Source organism: Notolabrus celidotus, chromosome 12 (genome assembly GCF_009762535.1).
Source record: "Notolabrus celidotus isolate fNotCel1 chromosome 12, fNotCel1.pri, whole genome shotgun sequence".
Lineage (NCBI taxonomy): Eukaryota > Metazoa > Chordata > Actinopteri > Labriformes > Labridae > Notolabrus > Notolabrus celidotus.
Window position 1 is genome coordinate 20,730,424 of NC_048283.1, and position 19,650 is coordinate 20,750,073.

General features: G+C 37.3%; 3 protein-coding genes and 1 long non-coding RNA gene across 4 annotated transcripts; 3 read left to right on the forward strand and 1 right to left on the reverse strand.

Moving 5' to 3' along the window:
- Positions 1 to 224: 224 nt before the first annotated feature.
- On the forward strand, positions 225 to 3,044 carry LOC117822645. Its single transcript, XR_004633231.1, has 4 exons — positions 225 to 304; positions 1,163 to 1,198; positions 2,213 to 2,250; positions 2,333 to 3,044. It is a non-coding gene; the product is annotated as an uncharacterized LOC117822645 (long non-coding RNA).
- Positions 2,787 to 10,576, reverse strand: LOC117822639 (NF-kappa-B inhibitor delta). Its single transcript, XM_034697487.1, has 12 exons — positions 10,438 to 10,576; positions 7,911 to 8,047; positions 7,790 to 7,820; positions 7,036 to 7,223; positions 6,757 to 6,941; positions 6,288 to 6,393; positions 5,684 to 5,830; positions 5,535 to 5,586; positions 5,194 to 5,351; positions 4,777 to 4,893; positions 4,479 to 4,643; positions 2,787 to 4,382 (listed from the first exon to the last, which is right to left on the reverse strand). Exons 1-12 carry the CDS (start codon positions 10,451 to 10,453, stop codon positions 4,311 to 4,313), a joined length of 1,374 nt encoding a protein of 457 aa, XP_034553378.1. The 5' UTR covers positions 10,454 to 10,576; the 3' UTR covers positions 2,787 to 4,310.
- Positions 10,577 to 13,343: 2,767 nt separating this feature from the next.
- On the forward strand, positions 13,344 to 15,778 carry hcst (hematopoietic cell signal transducer). The gene is made up of 5 exons (XM_034697493.1): positions 13,344 to 13,562; positions 14,088 to 14,163; positions 14,349 to 14,369; positions 14,545 to 14,679; positions 14,973 to 15,778. The coding sequence occupies exons 2-5, from the start codon at positions 14,118 to 14,120 to the stop codon at positions 15,014 to 15,016; spliced, it is 246 nt and encodes an 81-aa protein (XP_034553384.1). The 5' UTR covers positions 13,344 to 13,562; positions 14,088 to 14,117; the 3' UTR covers positions 15,017 to 15,778.
- A 2,483-nt stretch (positions 15,779 to 18,261) lies between these two features.
- tyrobp (transmembrane immune signaling adaptor TYROBP) lies at positions 18,262 to 19,624 on the forward strand. Its single transcript, XM_034697492.1, has 5 exons — positions 18,262 to 18,429; positions 18,505 to 18,525; positions 18,613 to 18,756; positions 18,840 to 18,907; positions 19,035 to 19,624. Exons 1-5 carry the CDS (start codon positions 18,393 to 18,395, stop codon positions 19,089 to 19,091), a joined length of 327 nt encoding a protein of 108 aa, XP_034553383.1. The 5' UTR covers positions 18,262 to 18,392; the 3' UTR covers positions 19,092 to 19,624.
- The last annotated feature ends 26 nt before the right edge of the window (positions 19,625 to 19,650 follow it).

Sequence of the window (19,650 nt, forward strand, 5' to 3'; positions counted from 1 at the left end):
ATAAGGTCTTTATTGAAAAGACACATTTACACCTTGTGGTGATCTGATTTGTCCATTTATTCTAATCTTACTGAGCAGCAACCCCCTGTAGTCCACATCTCTGCAGATCCCTGCCCCACCATAGTGACTGCAGTGTTTCACTGCGGCCACCAGAGGGTTCCTGCTGACTTTACAGCATCTGAAGCAGTTCTGCCAGCTGCCCTGTTCAGCTTTATCCAACATTTAACTGCAGCCCAACAACCCGCAAAATCTCTGGGAGACGGAGCTCTTCTGCATCTCAACAGTGAAGCCATGGCAACCACAGGTGGGATGTTTTTATTCCTTCTTTTATAGGACTTTAAGAGTCAATTATTCATTTAAAAAGTAGATGTTGCAGCTTGAATATATAATATAAGAATATATGGTTTTTTTTTGTTGTAATATGTGTAATACAACCGAATTATGATGGGTAAGATGAAGGATTTAGTTTGTCATCTTTATGTAGTTAATCAGCCTGCTGCATTGTTGCTACAGTTCCAAGAGCTCATGTTTAGTTGTGGATCGGTGCTGTAGCAGAGGAAGTTCTGAATTCCTTCTTGGAAGGCAAAATACAAATACTAAAGATGTTATGCACTTTTCCTCATTTCTCTCTGGTCTTTGTGACAGAGTGAAACTGTGGATAAAGAAATACAAACTGCTTGCTCAGCCACTGGAGAGTGAGGGTTCAGCAACATGCAAGCCGCATTATTGACGTCCAGTTATCCTACCAATCTGACACAGACTACACCCTGAAACACACTCAGAGTGTTTTAGAGATTCTTGTTTACAGCTTTGAATTCAAACTTGTTCATTGAAGTGATGATTTAAACTGTATATGACCTTTAAAACTCATTTCATCATGCAAGCTCTACTTTTCTCTGCTGCTGTGACACCCCCTGTATCCTTCTGCTGGCATGTAACCCACTTTTTCCTGCAGCATCAAAGATGCTGCATAGAGCTCCTCTGTGGAGAGAAAAAAAAACTCCTGAGGAGTTGATGAGCCAAGCCTGCAGATCGGAGCGCTGCAGACCTTGCTGCCCATGCTGCTGGGCTGGACAAACAGTGCATTGCTGTTCTTTGTGTAGCAGTCAGCGTAAAACCTTTTTCACGGTGCTCTTAAACTGATCAGATTCTGTCTTTGCAGAAACAATGTTTCCAGACCGAAGTGACTTTGATTATGGTAAGACTCCCCTCATCTTCTTAAGTATAAATCAACATCAACAAATCAATCTATGTGCATTGTGCTCTGGAAAAGATATAAACAATTTCAAGTATAATCTCAACAGGGATCATTTAATGAAGTCCAGAACGTTTTTGCTTTTGTAGACTATGAGACACTGCGGACCACAGGGGTTATCCTCGCTGTTATTATGGCATTCTCTGGCATTCTAATAGCACTGAGTAAGTTTAGACTTTTAAATCACTGTAATACAGAGACTTGATTACCTTTATAAATGAGCACTATTACATTTGTAACTAATGTCTAACTTCCTCAAACAGGTAAAAAATTCACAAAATGTGTAAAATCTTCATCCAAGTAAGAGTTGTGCAAGGCTTAGTGGATGATGACGCCTGTGCATGTTGTATGACTTTGACTTGAAGGGAGACACCCAACCAGTGTAAAAAACAAACAAACATAAAAAGTCTTTATTAGTATTTTTCCTTGACTAAACCTGAGTTTCCCACAGCTTTTCCTCTCCCTGCCCTGGATGCCTCCTCACTGAATCTCCCCTCCCTGATCTGCAAAATAAAAACCACACCTCCAACACATGACAGAGTTGACACAGAAAACCCTTGTGTGACAAATCACATGTGGGTGGTGCCTTAATGTCTTTATCTCAACCTTTGTTATTGAAAAGGAAATTTGAACATTTGCATCACTCTCCCCATGTGTTGGTTGTGGGTGGAAAGTGAATTTTGTTAGGTGATCGCATGCAGCTTGTATGGCAAGATGAGAAGAAGGGACAGAGCTGCTGTTTGAGCAGGATGAAACGCTGCATTTTGGACTGTGGTTGTACCTTGGTTTCCTCAGAACGCTGTGGCTTCAACTCAGTTCGGATCCTGTAACTTAGACAATGAGTTAGAAGTCAATTTTGAGTTGAAGTTGTGGCCACAGTTTTTAAACTTTATTTCCAAAAATCACTAATTAAAGTTGTGTCAAAGTTACTGATTTCACTTTTTTTTCCGTTTACAGTTCCAACTCATCTGGTACCCCAATTCCAAAAACAGAGGGTGAGTTCGCTGTGTTTGAGTGAACAGTGTAACATCATTCTTACATGCTTTGATATTGTATCTGACTTGTCTGTTTTTGCAGTACCTCCTCAAACTGTATAGAAAATAATGAACACACAAGAGGAAGAGGAGGTCGGCACTGGAGCCACGACAGCAAAAAACACACCATGATCACCCCTCTGATGGCGAACAAACCTCTGCCGGCTAGATGTTTTAAAAAACAGGGTATTAAAAACTTATCCTAACCTGGTTTCATGGAGTCTCCCACTGAATTATTCCATAAGAGGTTCCAAGTGAAGAAAACTTCTGTGTACAAAGTGCTCATATTGTATGAGCTTGTCTTATACAACAGCTGAGCAAATAAAAAAATACTCCATCCATGAGATTTAATAAGGCACTTATAATTAAACAGCCTGTCTGTCTTCCTTACATTTTATTCCTGGTGAAGAAAGGATACACTTAAAGCATGATTCAAGATGAATAGATGAGAAGAAATTTGAAGAACTGTATACAACAAGTCATAATGAAAGGTGTCTTTTCACTTGTTTATTGTAGTTGTACATTTGCTGGGCCATCCAAAAGGAGATTAAGTGGGAAAAAATAATGAAGAATATGAAATGAACCTTACATGCCAAAAAGAAACAGCAATATCTTGATAAAAACAGTCATTATAATTCATGTATTTTATTTTGAAGCTGCTTTTAAATTACAAACATGTATGAATCAGTGTTTTGTTATCAGTTTATCTTGTGTGAAATAAGAAATTACATGTGCACAATGATATCACAGTTACAAATAAAGGTCTTATCTACTCAAACATTTATGTCATTGTTGTCAGTGAACTCAGTAATTCGATGAATGTGTTATTTCAAGTCGTCAATATTATGCTCAGAATTGTATTCATTGATTTTTTTTTCCATTATGCTTTACAGGAATTTACTATTTCTATCAAGAAATGACACATAGGTGAGAGACAGATGACTCCTTATTCATCACTGAAATGACCTTCACATGCTAACCTCATTTCACCTGTGACTAAGGCTCTGTGTCATAGTTGTACATATCATAAATACTCTGTCAGTGAGGCTGTTATAGACACAGCTTTTCTTGTAAGATGTTTAATTTCCCAATATGCCAATTTCTGTAGACCCATGTAAGTCAACATCAAAATGTTATTGCACTTTTACTCATGAGTCATGTTTAAAATGTACAGTTAGTCAGACAGATATTCACCACACCCACTCATTCACTGTCTCTGTTATAAGCACATTCTCTGTCACAATCAGTTTCAAATACACAATAATCTAATACAATAAAGTTTCTTTTTCCACAAAGAAAAAAATTATCATGATGTAACAAACAAAAGTATGATGCATACAGACAGAAAGTTAAATAATAAATGATCACAGCAAGCTGACTGAAATCAAAAGCGTCACTCAGTGAAACAACATGATCACTGATGGTGATGGGAGTTTTGACGAGAGAGTCAGGGGGCTTTCAGGGGACATTGTCCTTAAGGTCATACAAATGATTTCACAGAAATCTACGTTCAACTGGGAGTGTAGCCTGCTGGGAAAATGAATGAAACTTCACTTTTCACATCACCGTCCACTACTACTATTTTCTAACACCTTTCTCTGTTCATTTCTGTTGGTCAAAAAAGTTAAATGTCAGTTTTAATCAGATTAAACACATTCATTATAATGCCTCTAAAACATATTTAATTATCTAAAGTAAAAAAAACAACATCCTGATGTATGAGTAACAGCAGGAACATTAAATTGAGGTTTTCACTGTTTTTGGAGTGAAATTATTTACCTCTGTTTAAATAAGATAATAAATAAATGGTTATCTATCATAGATACTACATGAATTTTAAGACTAAAGTATCATTCATCCAATCCAATGTGAATTATATGGAGAGAATAATAAGACCAACTACTTTGAGAACACTTTCTATGCCAGAGACTCCCAAAATAACATAACATTAATCTGCTTCTCAACTGAGGCAACATCCTAAAGACTCTTTCCCTTTAAATAGGGATTACAAGTGGTTTAAGTCATTCTCTGTCCTGCAAGGACACGTTTCGTCTACGTGAGGAGGCATTTCTTTTCTTCAGCATGAGCTTGAGCTGAGAGAGAGAAAGAAAGATAAAAGATCAATTAAGAGGAACAGGAACCATGAACTAAAAACAGCAGGGGTACAGATCACAGATGTGTCTGCTCACCTGCTCTCCCTGGGGGCCGCTCTGCAGCAGGTGAGCTGGCTGGTCGTTCTCCAGGTTGCGGATGCTGGGATCAGCTCCTCGGCTCAGCAGCAGCCGCAGGATCTCCGCTTGGTAGGGGTTACTATGGAGACCGGCTGCCATGTGTAAAGCTGTGTGACCATGAGCCTATGGAGAAAAATGCAGCATGACTCAGGCTGTTTACAGTCAGGTGTGTGTAGAGTACATATTTGTGCATAAACAAAAAAACACATATGTATTCATATTTCAGTTCTGAGTGTCATGTCAGAGTGGGGCTCACTTTCAAGTTGACAAAGTCTTTCATGTTCTGCAGGGGAATCTTGAGCAGATAACCCACCAGATCAATGTTCCCCTCTTTCACAGCCAAATGAAGCACCGTCTTGTTACTCTTGATTTCCTGGAAGTGACAAAATGATGAAAAATAAGACTGATACTACAAGTCAGACTGGGATACCTCAAGAGAGAGAAAACAAAGAGGGACTTGGGCGGGGAATTTGTGCCTCTCATGACATCGCCAAGGTCAGATTAAACCTGGGTCCTTCCCCTTAAAGGTCACGGTTTAGCATCTTACACTTCAATTATGATACCTGATTGGTGTCAGGCTGAATAATACTATGCTCATTTATCTAATCACCCTCTGAGAGACTTTCATCATCACAGCCTGAATCTTAACCAAGATGTCAAGTGTGTACAGTACCTTGCTGAGAAGGGACGCCCCTGAGTTGAGGAGCATCTGCACACAGGAGAGCTTCTCCGCAGCTTTGGTTATCAGACTAACATCCGTCATGGTGCTGCTGGACAGAGCCTTTATGGTGAGGCTGTGAGAGATGGCTGCACAGTGCAGAGGAGTCATACCTGAGACACAGAAGGGGACACTGTTACATTTGAATAAAGAGATGTAAATACTTTGGTGCTTGAAACCTCCTGAAACTGGAATGTATGGCTGACCGTATGTAATCTATCTGTTAGTGGAATGTTTGCTTGATTGCTACATACTAAATAACTGCTGCAAAGATAACAAGTAAAACACTGAGGTACCTTCGAAATTGTGGGCTTCCAGGTTGACATCTGGCCTGCTGGACAGAATGACCTTCAAAATAAAAGAATCAACATCAGAGTCTGGTCTGTATATCGAACTTTGCTCGCCAAATGGGGGAGTCTTCCCAGATTAAATCCGTACTCCTTACCTGCAGAATGCCGGGTAAGCCATAGTGGGCAGCTAGATGAAGAGCAGTCTGTCCCTTCATTTCACAGGCATTGATGTCTGCTCCAAATGTCAGCAGGTCTTGCACAATCTCTGGCTGGTTTGCAGTCACCGCTACCAGTAAAGCAGTCTTAACAAGCACAAGCACACATATATTTTGAGAAATAACAGTTCCTAGCATACGTATCCATCCCCTTGTAATTTTTCCACCATTTAAACTAGATTAAACTAGTGTTATATCTGCTTTCTGTTATTTAATCCAAAAGGAAGAGTATAGAAGAACACAAGCTAGTATGAATGCAGTTGGTTGCACCTGAAAATGAGTTAGAGGTTTTTTTCTTTAATCTGGAGGTAATTATTATTGAATATAAGTATATAATAATATATTGCTGATGTTATTTTGCTTTATAAAATGTAAAAATGTTTTCCAAAATGTAAATTTGTCTCCAACTTTGTAAAAGTGTTTCATCCTTTCTAAATTTGCATTACACTTCCCAGCCACTGTACTTATGCCTGGCACTGTAAAGTCCTTTACCAAAGCATTGTTTGGACACTTTTCAAAGATTGATATAATTCTTTGTTCTCACCTTTCCCTTGTGTTCTTTCGCGTCCAGTCTGCCGACATTTCTCAGCCTCTCTGCAGCAGCAAAGGCACACTCCCTGAGACCCTTGGCTGTGTAGATGTGCAGGATGCTGACAGAACAAGAGCCACATGATAAATTAGCTTTAATACGAGGCAAGAGAGTCTCAGTCATCCCCACAACCAGTTTCACAGTACTCCCTTGCAGTCTTAGATCTGATCTAAGTTTCTAATCATCAAGCTTTTGTGGCTGACTCATTGACAACTTTTGATTTCCTCTTCGATTAACAAACTGCTCTCAGCTCTCAGTTTTAGGTAATGACTAAAAATGAAACTGTCATAGAAGGCAATACATTGAGCACTCTTAATGTAGCTAACGTGATGTCAATCGTGTGGGTGCAAGCAAGTCTTAAAAGATCATTGGCATTGTTTGAATATCATCACATCATCGACATGCCATTAACTGATCTACTCACGTGTCTCCGTCTTCATCCTGTCTGGTGGCTCGACTGTCATCCATCCCTCTGACCAGTCTTCGAGCCTCCTCCAGCTTGTTGGCATCAATCGACGGACCAAAACTCAGTTGTGTGGTTTGACTGTGGTCCTGAAAAGACCAAGGAGAAGACATCCCGGTGTCCGAGACCAGCATCGGAAACTCCGTCTGAAAAGACACAAGTTTTGCATTCAAAGCAAACACTTACGCACATGATTTTGCGCTAAGGAACTGCAAAGTGAGTGTATGGGTTTTCTCTTACATATGTTTGAGGCATTGTCTCTCCAAGTTCATGGAGCTGCTGCTGCTGTGTGTATTCAGTTGTCACTGGGTGGCTGTAGGCTGTAGAAAAGCTGGATCCTGGAAGGCTGCTGAAATAACTTGAAGACTCTGGCGCCCCAGTCCAGGGCTCAAAACTCACTGCCATGTCTGAGTAGCTGCTTGATGCACCTAGAATGAGAAGTTAGTCATATTTAACTGGGAGGTATTACACTTAAGACCAAATAATCTAAAAGATGGAGCTGGAAATGTTCTACATTTTGTTCATGCCATCAAATCCCACGAAAGACCAGAACCAACAAAGTTTTATTCTGTCTGTCTGTCAGCACTTTCCTACTCTTTTCAGTGGCTTCAGCTACAAGCACATTTAGTCCAAGTGAAGGTTAAAATATTCATAATGACTCACATATGCTTTTTCTGTCTCCTAACATAAGTAGAGACTGTGTAAGGGTCGACTTTCTGCCATAGAAATAAGTTATTGTGCTATTCAAGTCAAGGAAGGAACATATAGCCCCGAGCAACACTCTGGAAGATTGATGTGTTTGAATAGTGTTTTGGACATCAATAGCGCTCATATATACAGAAAACACCAGGGCTCTAGCTACACTTAATCTTGCAATGAGAAGATTCATAAGATCAGACATATGTTTGTTTGTTTGTTGTCTTTTCATGGATTAGTGATTGCAAACAGAGAAGAAAGTCACTTACACTATCTTTAAAGTGTTGTTTACTCTTACCTGTACAGGGAAATGGCTCTGATGAAGGCAACTGCAGGTGAAAAAAGATCAATCATAAGCCATTACATTTCCTTGAAAGAGTATTTAGTAAGCTGCCTTGTTCCTGTGTGTGCTCTCTTACTGTAGCAGAAGTTTGAGGAGCAGGACTCGTGCTGGCTGTAGAGCAGGATGGCAGCACAGAGGACGTCTCACGCCTTCTTTTCTGCTCCAAGAGCTTTTTGACTGTGGGCAGAGTGCAACACGGCTTCTCCTTTGGCACTGAAAAGACAAAAAAGACAAAAAGAGAATGTATGTTAGCATAGTTTGATAATGTATACAAATGAAAGATACTGGAGATGAAGTTTAAATGAGGAAAAGTGAGGGCCATTGTTCTTCATCTGCTATATATTTTTTGTGTTCAGATCAATTGTTTAGTGAACAAATGATGTCTGCATATGTCTGTCAACATAAAAGATAATAAATAGAGTTGTTATTGTTTTTTTGTTTGTTTTTGGGTTGTTGCTTTTTTAAAAGTGGCCATGGGGGTTTGACGGTAAATTATCAATTTATCTAACAGCAAATTGTAAGCTAACCTATGTGAGATTACAACGACTAATAGTAAACTACGTTGCATGTTGACATTATGGTTTTTAAATAATTTCAGACTGTACTTAGTCAGGGAGTGAGGTCATATCAAAACTTTACCACTTTAATGATACCCCCAGCTTATTTTCTCTATGTAGACTTTGTTATGCTCTTCCCTAAACAGACTAAATCACTCTCAAATCCATGAAACCATGAGTGTACCCTCTTCTTTGGTAAAAGTACATTTCCATGAAACAGAACACACGATGAGAAACACAGGTTTGTTTCCTCAAAAACTTCTCTCGATGGGTAAAAGATCAAGTGATATTTCCACCGGGTGTGTGGAACCACCATGCAGAGATAAGATCATGAGAAAAGCTCTTCCACTAGGAACGCAGACGGTGTGGCCTTGCAAACCAGACTAATTCATCAGAAAATCTGTACCATTGGGATTACCACTACTGATTTTCTATGACATCTTCCTGTCTCGCTCCGTTACGCTAACAGAAAGGGAAACCACATCTTCCTGCCTTTGGTGTGTCACAGCACGTCACTAAAACACGTGTTGGTGCCTTGTGCTTTCTATTGCATCTAAATGTCTTGGAGGCAGAGACGAAGAGTGACATGTTCTTTTGTTGATATCTTTTTCTCTTTAAGCTTGTGAATGCCAGCTGCTGTTCTGGGAAATACAAGGACTAGACAGCTATGTTCAGCAGAGTAAACACAAAAAGGGTGTACTTCTGAGAAAATATGCAAATCCAGCCTACAAGAGAGAGAAGTGAGTTTGTGGACTTAACTCTTAAATTTCTGAGAGTTTACTTTACCGAAGAAAAAAAACCCACTCTCATTTCCTACTGAAACAATAAGTTATGGTGCTGCCGCATGTTACCTCATAATGAATGTCCCTTTATGAGAATAATGACATCATTCAGTACAATTGAATGACACCAAGTTTCATTTTCAAGGTTCAAAAGGTGTTACTATAGTCCTGTCTCATTTGATCTTTACAAGCATATGTCACCTTTGACCTTTTTACATGTGATGTAATATTACAACTTGTAACCAGACAATCCACAGCTGACTCAATTACACAATGACATTTACCTAATACCAGCTGATAATAAGGTTCATGTGGATTTTCAAACACAATGAGGACATTTTGCCTCCAAACCTATAATTTAAGGGTTAAAACTGACTGCCCCCGCACTGCTCTCTGGCTACTCTGCCCTATTCAAATAGGATTTTTGGAAACCCCTGGACACTGACTCATGATGCGTAGGAGGTCGGGGATTCCGACGACCTTTCTCTTTTAGTCTGTCTTTGCAAAGAAAAGCAGAACACTGCAGAGCAAAGTTCCTCATTTTTGTGGTTTAACCGACCCAGCACACTAAACACAGCATGTAACAACTTTGGCCTGTGTTAAAGAAAGCATGAAGCTAAAAAAAAAAAAAGCTGGGGTATCACATCACACAGTTTGCTGCTTTAATAAAATGGGGAAACGAAAACAAGCAAAGCAGGGGCGGGGGTGTTAAGGGTTTCCCCACGTAATACTCCCAACTTTTGGATTCACCCGAATTTTGTTTTCTTTGTTTGAAACCGAAAAAAAGACTACATGAGTTATCAGTCAACTATACACTTAAACAGTGAGGTGTTTCATCTTCATTACACACTTTCCTTTTGTCTAGAAATCTAGACCTAATATTAAAATAAGAAGGGAGTTAACAGAGGATTCTCAGTCAGATGTTGGATCAAAAGTCATGATTAAAAGTAGAAGTAAAACAAAAGCTATTTAGCATTTCTAAGGTGCATGTGTGACGCTGAGAGCTTATCAAGTGAATCCAAATTTAAATTAGCCTTTTTTTAGATATTAAAATAAAATTAAAACAAAAAACAAATCAATTTCAGAAACGACAGAGCTCTGCTGTCAAAAATGTTTTTTTTGACAAACCAATAATATAATAAGTTACAGTACAAGTACTCATTATAACTGTTTAACTCTTCAACACTGAAGTGTATAAAATATAAGACACAAACAAATCAGTTACATCTGCCATAAATAACTCAATAAAAGCTCATTAACTCACATTTATCAAAGTGCATGTCAGAAACGATGTCGCTGTGAATTCTTCAACAGGTCTTCCTCTTGGTTGCAGCTCCTCTTAAAGCTTGATAAACTGATTTGCAAAGTTGGGGATGGATGTGTGATGTTCTGCCTGTCAGAAGTGTATCTGAATTGTTGTCGTTGTCACACAGAGCACGCTTTTACCATCACCAGCCAAACATGTCCACGCCCTAGAGAGGAAGCCACACACTGCCGTGTCAAACCAACAGACGAGAGCAGAACAAAATATATACAGGTGACAGAGAGAGAGAGAGAGAGAGAGAGAGAGAGAGAGAGAGAGAGAGAGAGAGAGAGAGAGAGAGAGAGAGAGAGAGAGAGAGAGAGAGAGAGAGAGTAGACAACATGAAACCAACAGATATTAGTCGTATAGAAAACAAATGTTACAATGTTAAAAAAAAAAAAATAGGCAAGCTAATGCTTTGACTTCAAAATGTTATTTTACCAAAAGATCAGAAGTATTTTAAAAACATATTTTTGATCTTGTGTTTATGTTTTACTACTTTTTGTTTAAGTTAAGAAAATTATTAGTAACTTTTAACCCTTGCTGGTGATTGTAATGGATTAAAAAGTACCCTTTCTGCTGCTGAAATCTGACAAGATTTGAAAATGTTCCAATTCCTAGATAAGTCCATCAATCAGTAAGTCAGTCTTTTGAAAATGTTTGACATAATTGAAAAGTTGTACAGGAAAATGTAAAGAGTATTAAACTCTTGTTTCATATTATTTTGTATACCAAAAAAGATTTATTTAACAACTTTGCTGATAACATAATAATTACAAAGATGTAACAGAGTAAAATAAATGTTTCTGACAGACTTTTTCTTATCTTATGGAATAATTACTCATATATTATCAATGAAATCTCTGACTAAGTCAGTGGAAAGCTGGATTTATGTTACTAACTGATCATAAGTATGTTGACTTGATGTTCACATAATGAATCAACATGAGTCTTAGCTTTGAACAACACATATATTTTAGTTAACATCTCAACCACAATGAGATCTAAAGCGGGTTCCACTTCATTGTTTTGAATCTTGTATAGTTGGACTACAGTTTAAATTTTTGGGCTCACAGATTTCTTCAAGTGAACTTATTTAGACACAAATGTAAAGAAACATTCTTATCACCAAAAAATCCCCACTGTAAAAAAAACATCCACACAGTGGGTTGACACGAGGTCATCAAAGGATCTGTACAAAACAACAAGTTAGCAAAATATTCCTTACAAAACAGTGAAGATGATGAATTAAAGGTGCAGTAAGTGACTGTGGATGGTGGCTTTGATAGCGAAAGCCAAATAAATACATCCAACCTTTCAGTTTCACTTCAGAGTCCAGAGACAGGAATTTCCAGGGTAAATCAACTTGTTTACAACAAGCTAAATGTCAGAATCCTGAGCAGGTAGCTTACCCTCAGAGTGGGATAGTTGTTCATGTTGTAGCTCTGCTCCTTTGGGGGAAAAGTTGAAAGAAAGAGAGTAGCTGGCAAAGGTTAAGCCAAGAGTTTAATGCTACCTGTCGCCAAGGTGCTGGAATAGTGTGTTGCTTACTTGTTCCCTATTTTCGTATCCTTCGACGAAAACCCAATATCCTGCTTGGGAATTTCCATCTGACCATGACAAGTAATTTGCTGAATTCAACAAATCCTGTGTTGGGTCAGAATTGTATGTACCCCACCTTTAAAAAGTAACAATATAAAAGATAGCACACAATACTGCTCTTCTCTCCAAAACAGACGAACGAAAAGAGAACAATATAACTTCCAAAGTAATAAAACCTAGAAGCATACATAAAATATACTGTAAATGAATAGCACAATCCTAAAATTCAACTTCTTCTCTGTTTTTTTTAATTGAAATGATTATTACTTTATTTAAATTTAGAAAAGAAATGAGCAGAGAGAAAATGTTATTTAAGTTTTATTCTTATGTATGACTTACTGAAGGCAAAGACACCATGATTAACTGATGTACAGTCTGTCATATAGAGTTTTGTGTTTCAGTGTTGATTAATTATTAATTACATCAATTTGGCTCAATAGGCATGGGAAATTAGATATTGAAAATGACAAACTGATGACGGCTTTTCAGCTTTTTGCGGTTGTATTATAAAAAAAACAAAAAAGAAAACACTTATTTCACTTAAAGAAAAATACTGTAAAACTTTTTCATGAGAAATTCCGCTTTCATAGACATCAGTCTGTGGTGATTAATGTTGTCCATAAAAGGTTCAGAGCTCCATCTGCTGTTCATAGTCAGAATCAATCTTCTTTTAGACAAGGCAATGCTGAGCTGAAGTGAAACTGATGAAAACCCACACAGACAGTGTCTTTTTTAATATAAATATATATTTAAGGACTGTTTTGATCAGACAAGTTGGTCATTAGACATTTCTGACCGTTGTTGAAAATGATCCAAAGTGGCTGTTTGAAAATGGTTTTAATCAAATCAAACCTTGAATCCCTTGTGGGTGGTTAAGTAACAAATCAGATGATTTAAGAGTCTGAATAGGACCACAGAAGTGGGGTTAATACTACCCATAGAAACTTTTTTATCTTTCTGTTATAATGGTTTCTCTTCTCTGATTTATAAACAGGCCCTGATGATGATCCAGCTCATGTTCTCCACCAAGTTTTCATACATACCATATGGTGGAAGATATTAATTTACTTGATGTAGAACGTAAAGTAGTGTGTAGCTGGAGTGGCTGTAGTAAGAACACTTTGTTTTATTATTGAGATTTGATGGTGTTAGTGTCAGTTTAAAAAAGGTTCAATATCTTCTTTATATCTTCATCTCTGTGAAAAGTGTCTAATTTTGTCATTTGGAAAGTAAAGTGCAGAGATCAAGACTATCTTCTCCGGGACTTTTAACAGTTTCTCCTATATAAACCTTTAGTAATCCGGCAGATAAAATCAGCTGTTGTACTTAATCCCCAGCATTGAGCTGACACTGAAACAGACAGGCGGTGTTTCCGCTCAGCACGGGAAGTAAAGAAAAATTGACGTCAGCTCTCAAAACAGACGTTCTTAAGAAAACATAATCTACTGGATTCCAAACGTCACATCAGCCTGGGGTGGGAGCAGGTACGACAATATATTCACTCACACTCACATTGTCTACCCAACTTTAACTATTACATGTCTGTTTTAGACTGAAGATAAATTATGAGAATGTAATGAGTAATGTTTGCTTTGTTAAAATGTATCTACAGAATATTCCTTTACTCTTATTCTGTTTAAGAATTGTGGTTCTGAAAAATATTAAAAAATGTAATTTTCTTTGAATCTTTTAACTTCTATTTTTCTGTTTCTCATCTCTTCTTGTAAAGTGATATATTCTGATAAAGAGCCAAGAAGAAGAATAGCTTCTTCTTTGATTAAGCTTATATCAATGGATATCTTAGTAAACAGACGAGCATATGCAGAGTTGTTCATCAAGATTGATGATTGAAAAGGCTGAAATGTGCACTCGAACAGTAAGAGTGATTCCACTGTTAGATGGAAATTTAAAGGATGTGAAATAATAAAAACATTTTAGCATGTTGACTTAAGTTCTTCATTTTGAGGGATGTAACACAAGACAAAGTTTGGTCTCATTTCCTTCTTCAGAAAGCAAAAACTGAAAGGACAACTGCAACAATGGCATACAACAAACGCTTATACACTGTCCTCGTTTTTTTCTGTGGTAAGCACATTTTTATTGCTTTTCTCACCTTCCTGCATGCAAACATTTGGCTTGTCTTAAACAGGAAAGCAAAACCACAATTTTGGTGCATAACAGAAACGTAACTGAAATGTGTTGTAGATTGACACCAATATGAATAAAGCTACTGCTGCTGATTTCATGTTTGCTTCTTCCCTTTCTTTAAGGCCTGGCTGTGATACTTGCAGGTATGTTCAACAAACAAGGACAAATTAAAATCTAATCAAGTCACTGCCACCATTAAAAAAAAACTAAGTAAGCTTACTAGTGACACATTCTTTCCAGCGGATCTGAGTTCACATCCTACATCCCACTCTTATTTTCTGTCTGACAGTTCATTAACTGTCCGTCTGTGTTTTTCAGACTGCACGGTTTCTTGTTACAGGATTGAGCCAGGGACAATGGCAGGCATCATCTGTGCAGACTTGTTGCTGACTCTTATCATTGTCATTGTCACCTACCGATGTGCCAGTGCTCGGCGTCAGAGGATAGAAAATGGTGGGGTAACGCAGCTAGAATGAGTCATACATATTAGTTTATTTCTGCTATTAAACATGTATGGCTAAATCAATTGGAGATTCAGTGTTTATCATCTTGCTCACCTGAAGAATTTTCAAATCTGACCTACTTTTTGAAGTCTTGTTTTATTATCATACACAGATTGAAGACCTTTTGACCTTTATTTCTATTTTCCTCTTTATTATTTTATTAAACCACACCTGCTGACTGCCTTTAATCCCCCTCACGTGTTGCTCTTTGAGTATTAATTCTTTCTTTTCACCTCTTCACAGCTAACAAAGTGTACATGAATGTGCGGGCCAACTGCAAGAGCTAATCCAAAAACTGCTCTGGGCAATGTGAAGTTATGTAAATTCTTTAGATTCTGTTTTTCAAAAATGTATGACAAAATGTTATGAAAGATTGAGTGAACTGTTGCATTTATTTTAAATACGCAATATCAAAGGCATAATTATAGTTCAGTAGTTCCTTTTTTGTACTGTTTAAAGTAAAATATGGAATTAAACTCCAACTTTTACCGTAAAATAACCACTAACATCCTTTTACCGTAAAAGTATAAAAAGTTATACCGTATTTGTTAAGATGAAATTCTGCTAATTATATGGCTAAACATTGTTTATTTCCATGGTAAAAACCTGTATACGGTTTTACCGTATAAAGCGGTAAAATGTGGAATGAAACTCAAACCTTAAACAGTAAAAGGGGAAAAAGTTGTACCGTGTTTATTACGGTGAAATGCTGGCAACCACAGCTGCCCGTATTTTACCGTTTTAAAAAAAATGGGATTTTTTTTGTTATGTATATGGTATTTTCATGTTAACTATATGGCCAAACATTTTTTATTTCTATGGTAAAAAAAAATATTTTACAGTAAAACATGGACTTAACTCCATCCTTTGCCATAAAACCAGCAGTGCTAATTTCCTTTTACCAGGGGAAAAACCTTTACCTTGGAAACAACAGTTTTATTTTCTACAGTGTGCTTATGTTTAGAAAAACTGAATATTAAGAGATGTTCATGCCTTCAAAGGAAACTGTGAATGTGTGTTTATCCCATTAAAAAAACTTGAATTAAAAATGTCTGACTGCTTCCTTGTTTCATAAATGTTGGTACAGTAATTACACCAAACAGCACCCTCTGCAGGTGACTTTTGGGTTGCAAAATGCTAGGATGCTGGGTTTTAACCATGGTTTTAACTGGATCTGGACATGATGTGTTAATATTTCAGAACTTAAAGCTGTATTGATACAAGTGGTTTTGAAAGAGAGACAACATTTTTGGGGAGTTTTTAAAGAGAAATAATGGTATAAATATAATTTAAAGCCTCTTTAATAAAGAAGGTCAAAAATCAGCACTCAAATCAAGTTTTTCAGTGTTCAGTTAATATCATTGTTGTGCGTGTGTTAGGTTATTTTTTTAATGTTTGGTAGCTTTCAAGGTGGTTCCTATTCTCTGTTTTGTTCTTACAAGCACTTCTGCTTATCTCCTTGTTCTACTTTTCAAAAGCAGCAGTGGAGCTGTGCGGCTAACAGAGGGCCTGATAAGATTTTGAGCAGATGTGAAGTCTGTATGTTGAGTTGATGTTGTGGGTCTTTAGCTTCAAAGAAACACACACAAAAATGTCCAGAAAGCAGGATCGATATCTCTGTAATGTCTGTTTGATCTACCTCCTGTACAGGTGCACAGCCGTGGTTCATCACTCAGTGAAGTCTCTCTGTCTAGCATTAAAAAAAATCATTTTGAATAACGGTCAGCAAGAATAGGATTGTTAAACAAGATAATCTAACTTCTATGAATTTTGTAGCTGTTTCGAGAAGTTTTTTATATTTCCCTTCACCTATATTTCATTGCTGGATGTTGAGTTAATTATACCACTAATTAATCTGATCCGACTATGGTTCTATTCAGTGATGATTCATTAAAATGAACAACACTTTGGTGCAATACAATTCAGTACAATCTGGTCGGTTTGAAACAAACTGAAAATAGAATCCCAAGTTATTTTTTGCCTAATGAAACTGAGAAAAAGTTTAAAGAAATTTTGTTTTTCAAAATAACTTGTTATTGGGTTTATTACTAAGGTCTTCATCGTCTCAGTTGTCTCACTATGACAGGTAATATATGATATAATATTCATTTTTTTAAGGGAAAATCGTCTTCCAGCAGGTCACCTTTTCTACAAAGCATGATGGACAGACTTTTAAGTTTTCTGTCCTTCATGGCTTGATTTCTGAGTTGGAAACTGTAAAATGCTTTTGTTTTCATGCTGCTAGCTAACGCCTGACCAACCAACTAAAGTAGCATTAATCTTGGTCATGTAAAATTTACAACTCATTAACCTTTAATGAAGAATGAGAAAAACACTTATGTATCCAAAAAGTTTGTATTTTAAATTGGTCCTCTGTTTTTTGTCACAAAGTTTTTAAGGGATGATAGATTTACCATTAGGGTAACTTCTTTCTCCAGCTGTTTGTTTGATAAACGAAGGCTTGCCACATGCTGTCCAGCCCTTTTTCTCAACTTTTTTTTAACAATGTCAAATTGTAACTGTTGATTTTTATGTGTAACTTTTAACAGAAAGGTAATACTTTCCAAATCATCTAATAGCATTCTAAAATGCTCCCTTTCCATTTTAGAATTGATTTCAAGATTTAAAGTTTGTTTTTAAGTCACTACATGGTCTGGCACCTCAGTACATCTCTGACCTCATACACATCTACACCCTCTCCAGAGCACTGAGGTCTGCTGATCAGATGCGTCTTGTCATGCCAAAAAGCCGACAAAAGACAAGGGGAGACCGAGCTCTTTCAGTGGTAGTTCCTAAACTGTGGAATGAGCTACCCACTTAAGTCAAAATGGCCCCCACCCTGGATACTTTTAAATCACGTCTTAAAACTAATTTTTACTCCCTGGCTTTTAATACAGCACGAGAGTTTATGTTGGTCTCTGTTTGTCCTTTAATGTACTGTATTTTAAATTTTACTATTATTTATTTCTACTGTTTGTATTTGTTGTGCAGCACTTTGGTAACCTTGTTGTTTTTAAAATGTGCTATATAAATAAAATGGATTGGATTGGATCATGTAAGTATTTATTACACATGTGCTATATGAAACAAAAAGGTATTTTGACACTGACAATGAATGTGACCTGTCATCTGTGGTTGCACAGTGGCCCTCAGTAGTTAGCAGTGACTGCGGCCAACCTCCTGCACTAAAACCACAGCTTATAGGAAATGCTCAGTATGAAGATACAATCTGATATATTTCTGCTGAAACTGCAACTTTCTCAGTGAAATTAAACCAACTTTAAACAGCTCCTGATTATGGCATCACTGAGAAAGTTGCATTACAAGTATGAAAAGATGTATTTAAAGTTAAGAAAATCTTATAATAATCAAAAGTGACATACATATGAGAGGAACCAGTCTTACATGGGTGTGAGAGAGGAACCAGACACACCAGCTTCCTCCTCTTTGAGTGGACACCTTCCTCCTCCTACAGACAGTCACATGCTGACAGTACTCACACACCACAGACAGTATCGCCTGTGGACAGCTATTACCCATGAATCCGCCCCCCTCAAGCATCAATGGGTATGACAACACCGACATTTGACCGAGAGCAAAGGACTGGTGGCCATCATACTCAGCTTCTCATTTCCTCCTTTACCAGCAACCAAGTCTAAGAAGATGTCTGACGCTCTTTGTATTGTAGGTTCCATTTTTGGTGAGTGGTGTGATAGTGGTTATAACAATTGTACAATAGTAACTGAGATTTCATTCATTATTTCTATTCTTTCAGGATCTACAGAAGAACAGCAAAGTATGTATTTTTCCTTCACCTTGACCTAAGATGAAAGATGTTTGGTGTTTTGGTTTTAGCCAACAACCCTATGCCTCCTCTTCACAGACTGTGAATCCTGTTACATGATAGATCTGGGATCTGTCATAGGCATTATTGCCTCAGATATCATCTTGACCATACTCATCACCATAACGGTGTTCTGCTTGGTGTCTCGCCCCAATAAGAAAAGGGACTCAGATTCACATGATGGTGAGCACCTACATTGCGTGTATTACTGTTAAGTTAGGGTGAAATGTCCAGGGATTAATTGGACTCTTCTAAATTTGTCACAGGGAAAAGAAGTCAACCATCATCATTATCAAAGAAAATGTCAACTGAAGTCATTGAATCCCCCTATCAGGTAAAGCTGAACTGAACTACTCCACTACTGCTGCTGCTATTACTCTGGACTACAGAACACTAAATATAGGAGATGTTGAGGGATTTTCTTCTATAGATTTCATGATAATGTGCTTTCTTTTTTTCAGGAGTTACATGGAGTCCAGTCAGATGTGTACAGTGAGCTGCAGCATTATAGGAAATGATACAACAGATCAATTAATATTTCATGAATGTTTCCACTATTGCTTTTTAAAGCTATAAACAGTATGTTTGTTTTGCACACCTTTTGCATTGTTAGCTATTCTCTGACAGCATTATTGAGGGCAAGAAATAGGCAGCCAAACAGGGTCAAATATTTACTGTGACAGGTTAAGGTTTACCCGCCACATTGGCAGAAAGGTTCAAGTTGTAGAAATTATTATCATCATTAGGGTAACACATTTCTATTTTTAAGCACCAGGGGATCAGTTCCAAAGTTTCCCCCTATGGATTTACAAAGTGATATGAAATTTTGAGTGACCTGCCTCAGCAGTAGGTAAGAGGAACACTTCAAATTTGTCCCTGATGATGGCATAATGTGTATATTTTTATGTATGTAGCATGTCAGTGATTCATATTTTATTCACTGAGTATTGTGTTAAAGTGAATATGGTGTTGTCTGTATCATTTTTGCAAATCATGAGCCAACTGAAACTGTGCAGTTGTATCTAACTAATTTTAAATTAAATTACAATTTTTATTAAAAAAAAACAAACAGGAAAC

Bases quoted from the DNA above. Each gene is read 5' to 3' on its own strand.
- tyrobp (XM_034697492.1), top strand. From the start codon at position 18,393: ATGTCTGACGCTCTTTGTATTGTAGGTTCCATTTTTG. The intron at 18,757-18,839 runs GTGAGCACCTAC...AATTTGTCACAG, and splicing joins GGACTCAGATTCACATGATG to GGAAAAGAAGTCAACCATCA. The intron at 18,908-19,034 runs GTAAAGCTGAAC...TCTTTTTTTCAG, and splicing joins TCATTGAATCCCCCTATCAG to GAGTTACATGGAGTCCAGTC.
- LOC117822639 (XM_034697487.1), bottom strand. The intron at 7,224-7,789 runs GTAAGAGTAAAC...TTCTCATTCTAG, and splicing joins AGAGCCATTTCCCTGTACAG to GTGCATCAAGCAGCTACTCA. The intron at 4,644-4,776 runs GTGAGCCCCACT...TTTTCTCCATAG, and splicing joins AAGACTTTGTCAACTTGAAA to GCTCATGGTCACACAGCTTT.
- hcst (XM_034697493.1), top strand. From the start codon at position 14,118: ATGGCATACAACAAACGCTTATACACTGTCCTCGTTTTTTTCTGTG. The intron at 14,164-14,348 runs GTAAGCACATTT...CCTTTCTTTAAG, and splicing joins TGTCCTCGTTTTTTTCTGTG to GCCTGGCTGTGATACTTGCA. The intron at 14,370-14,544 runs GTATGTTCAACA...TGTGTTTTTCAG, and splicing joins CCTGGCTGTGATACTTGCAG to ACTGCACGGTTTCTTGTTAC.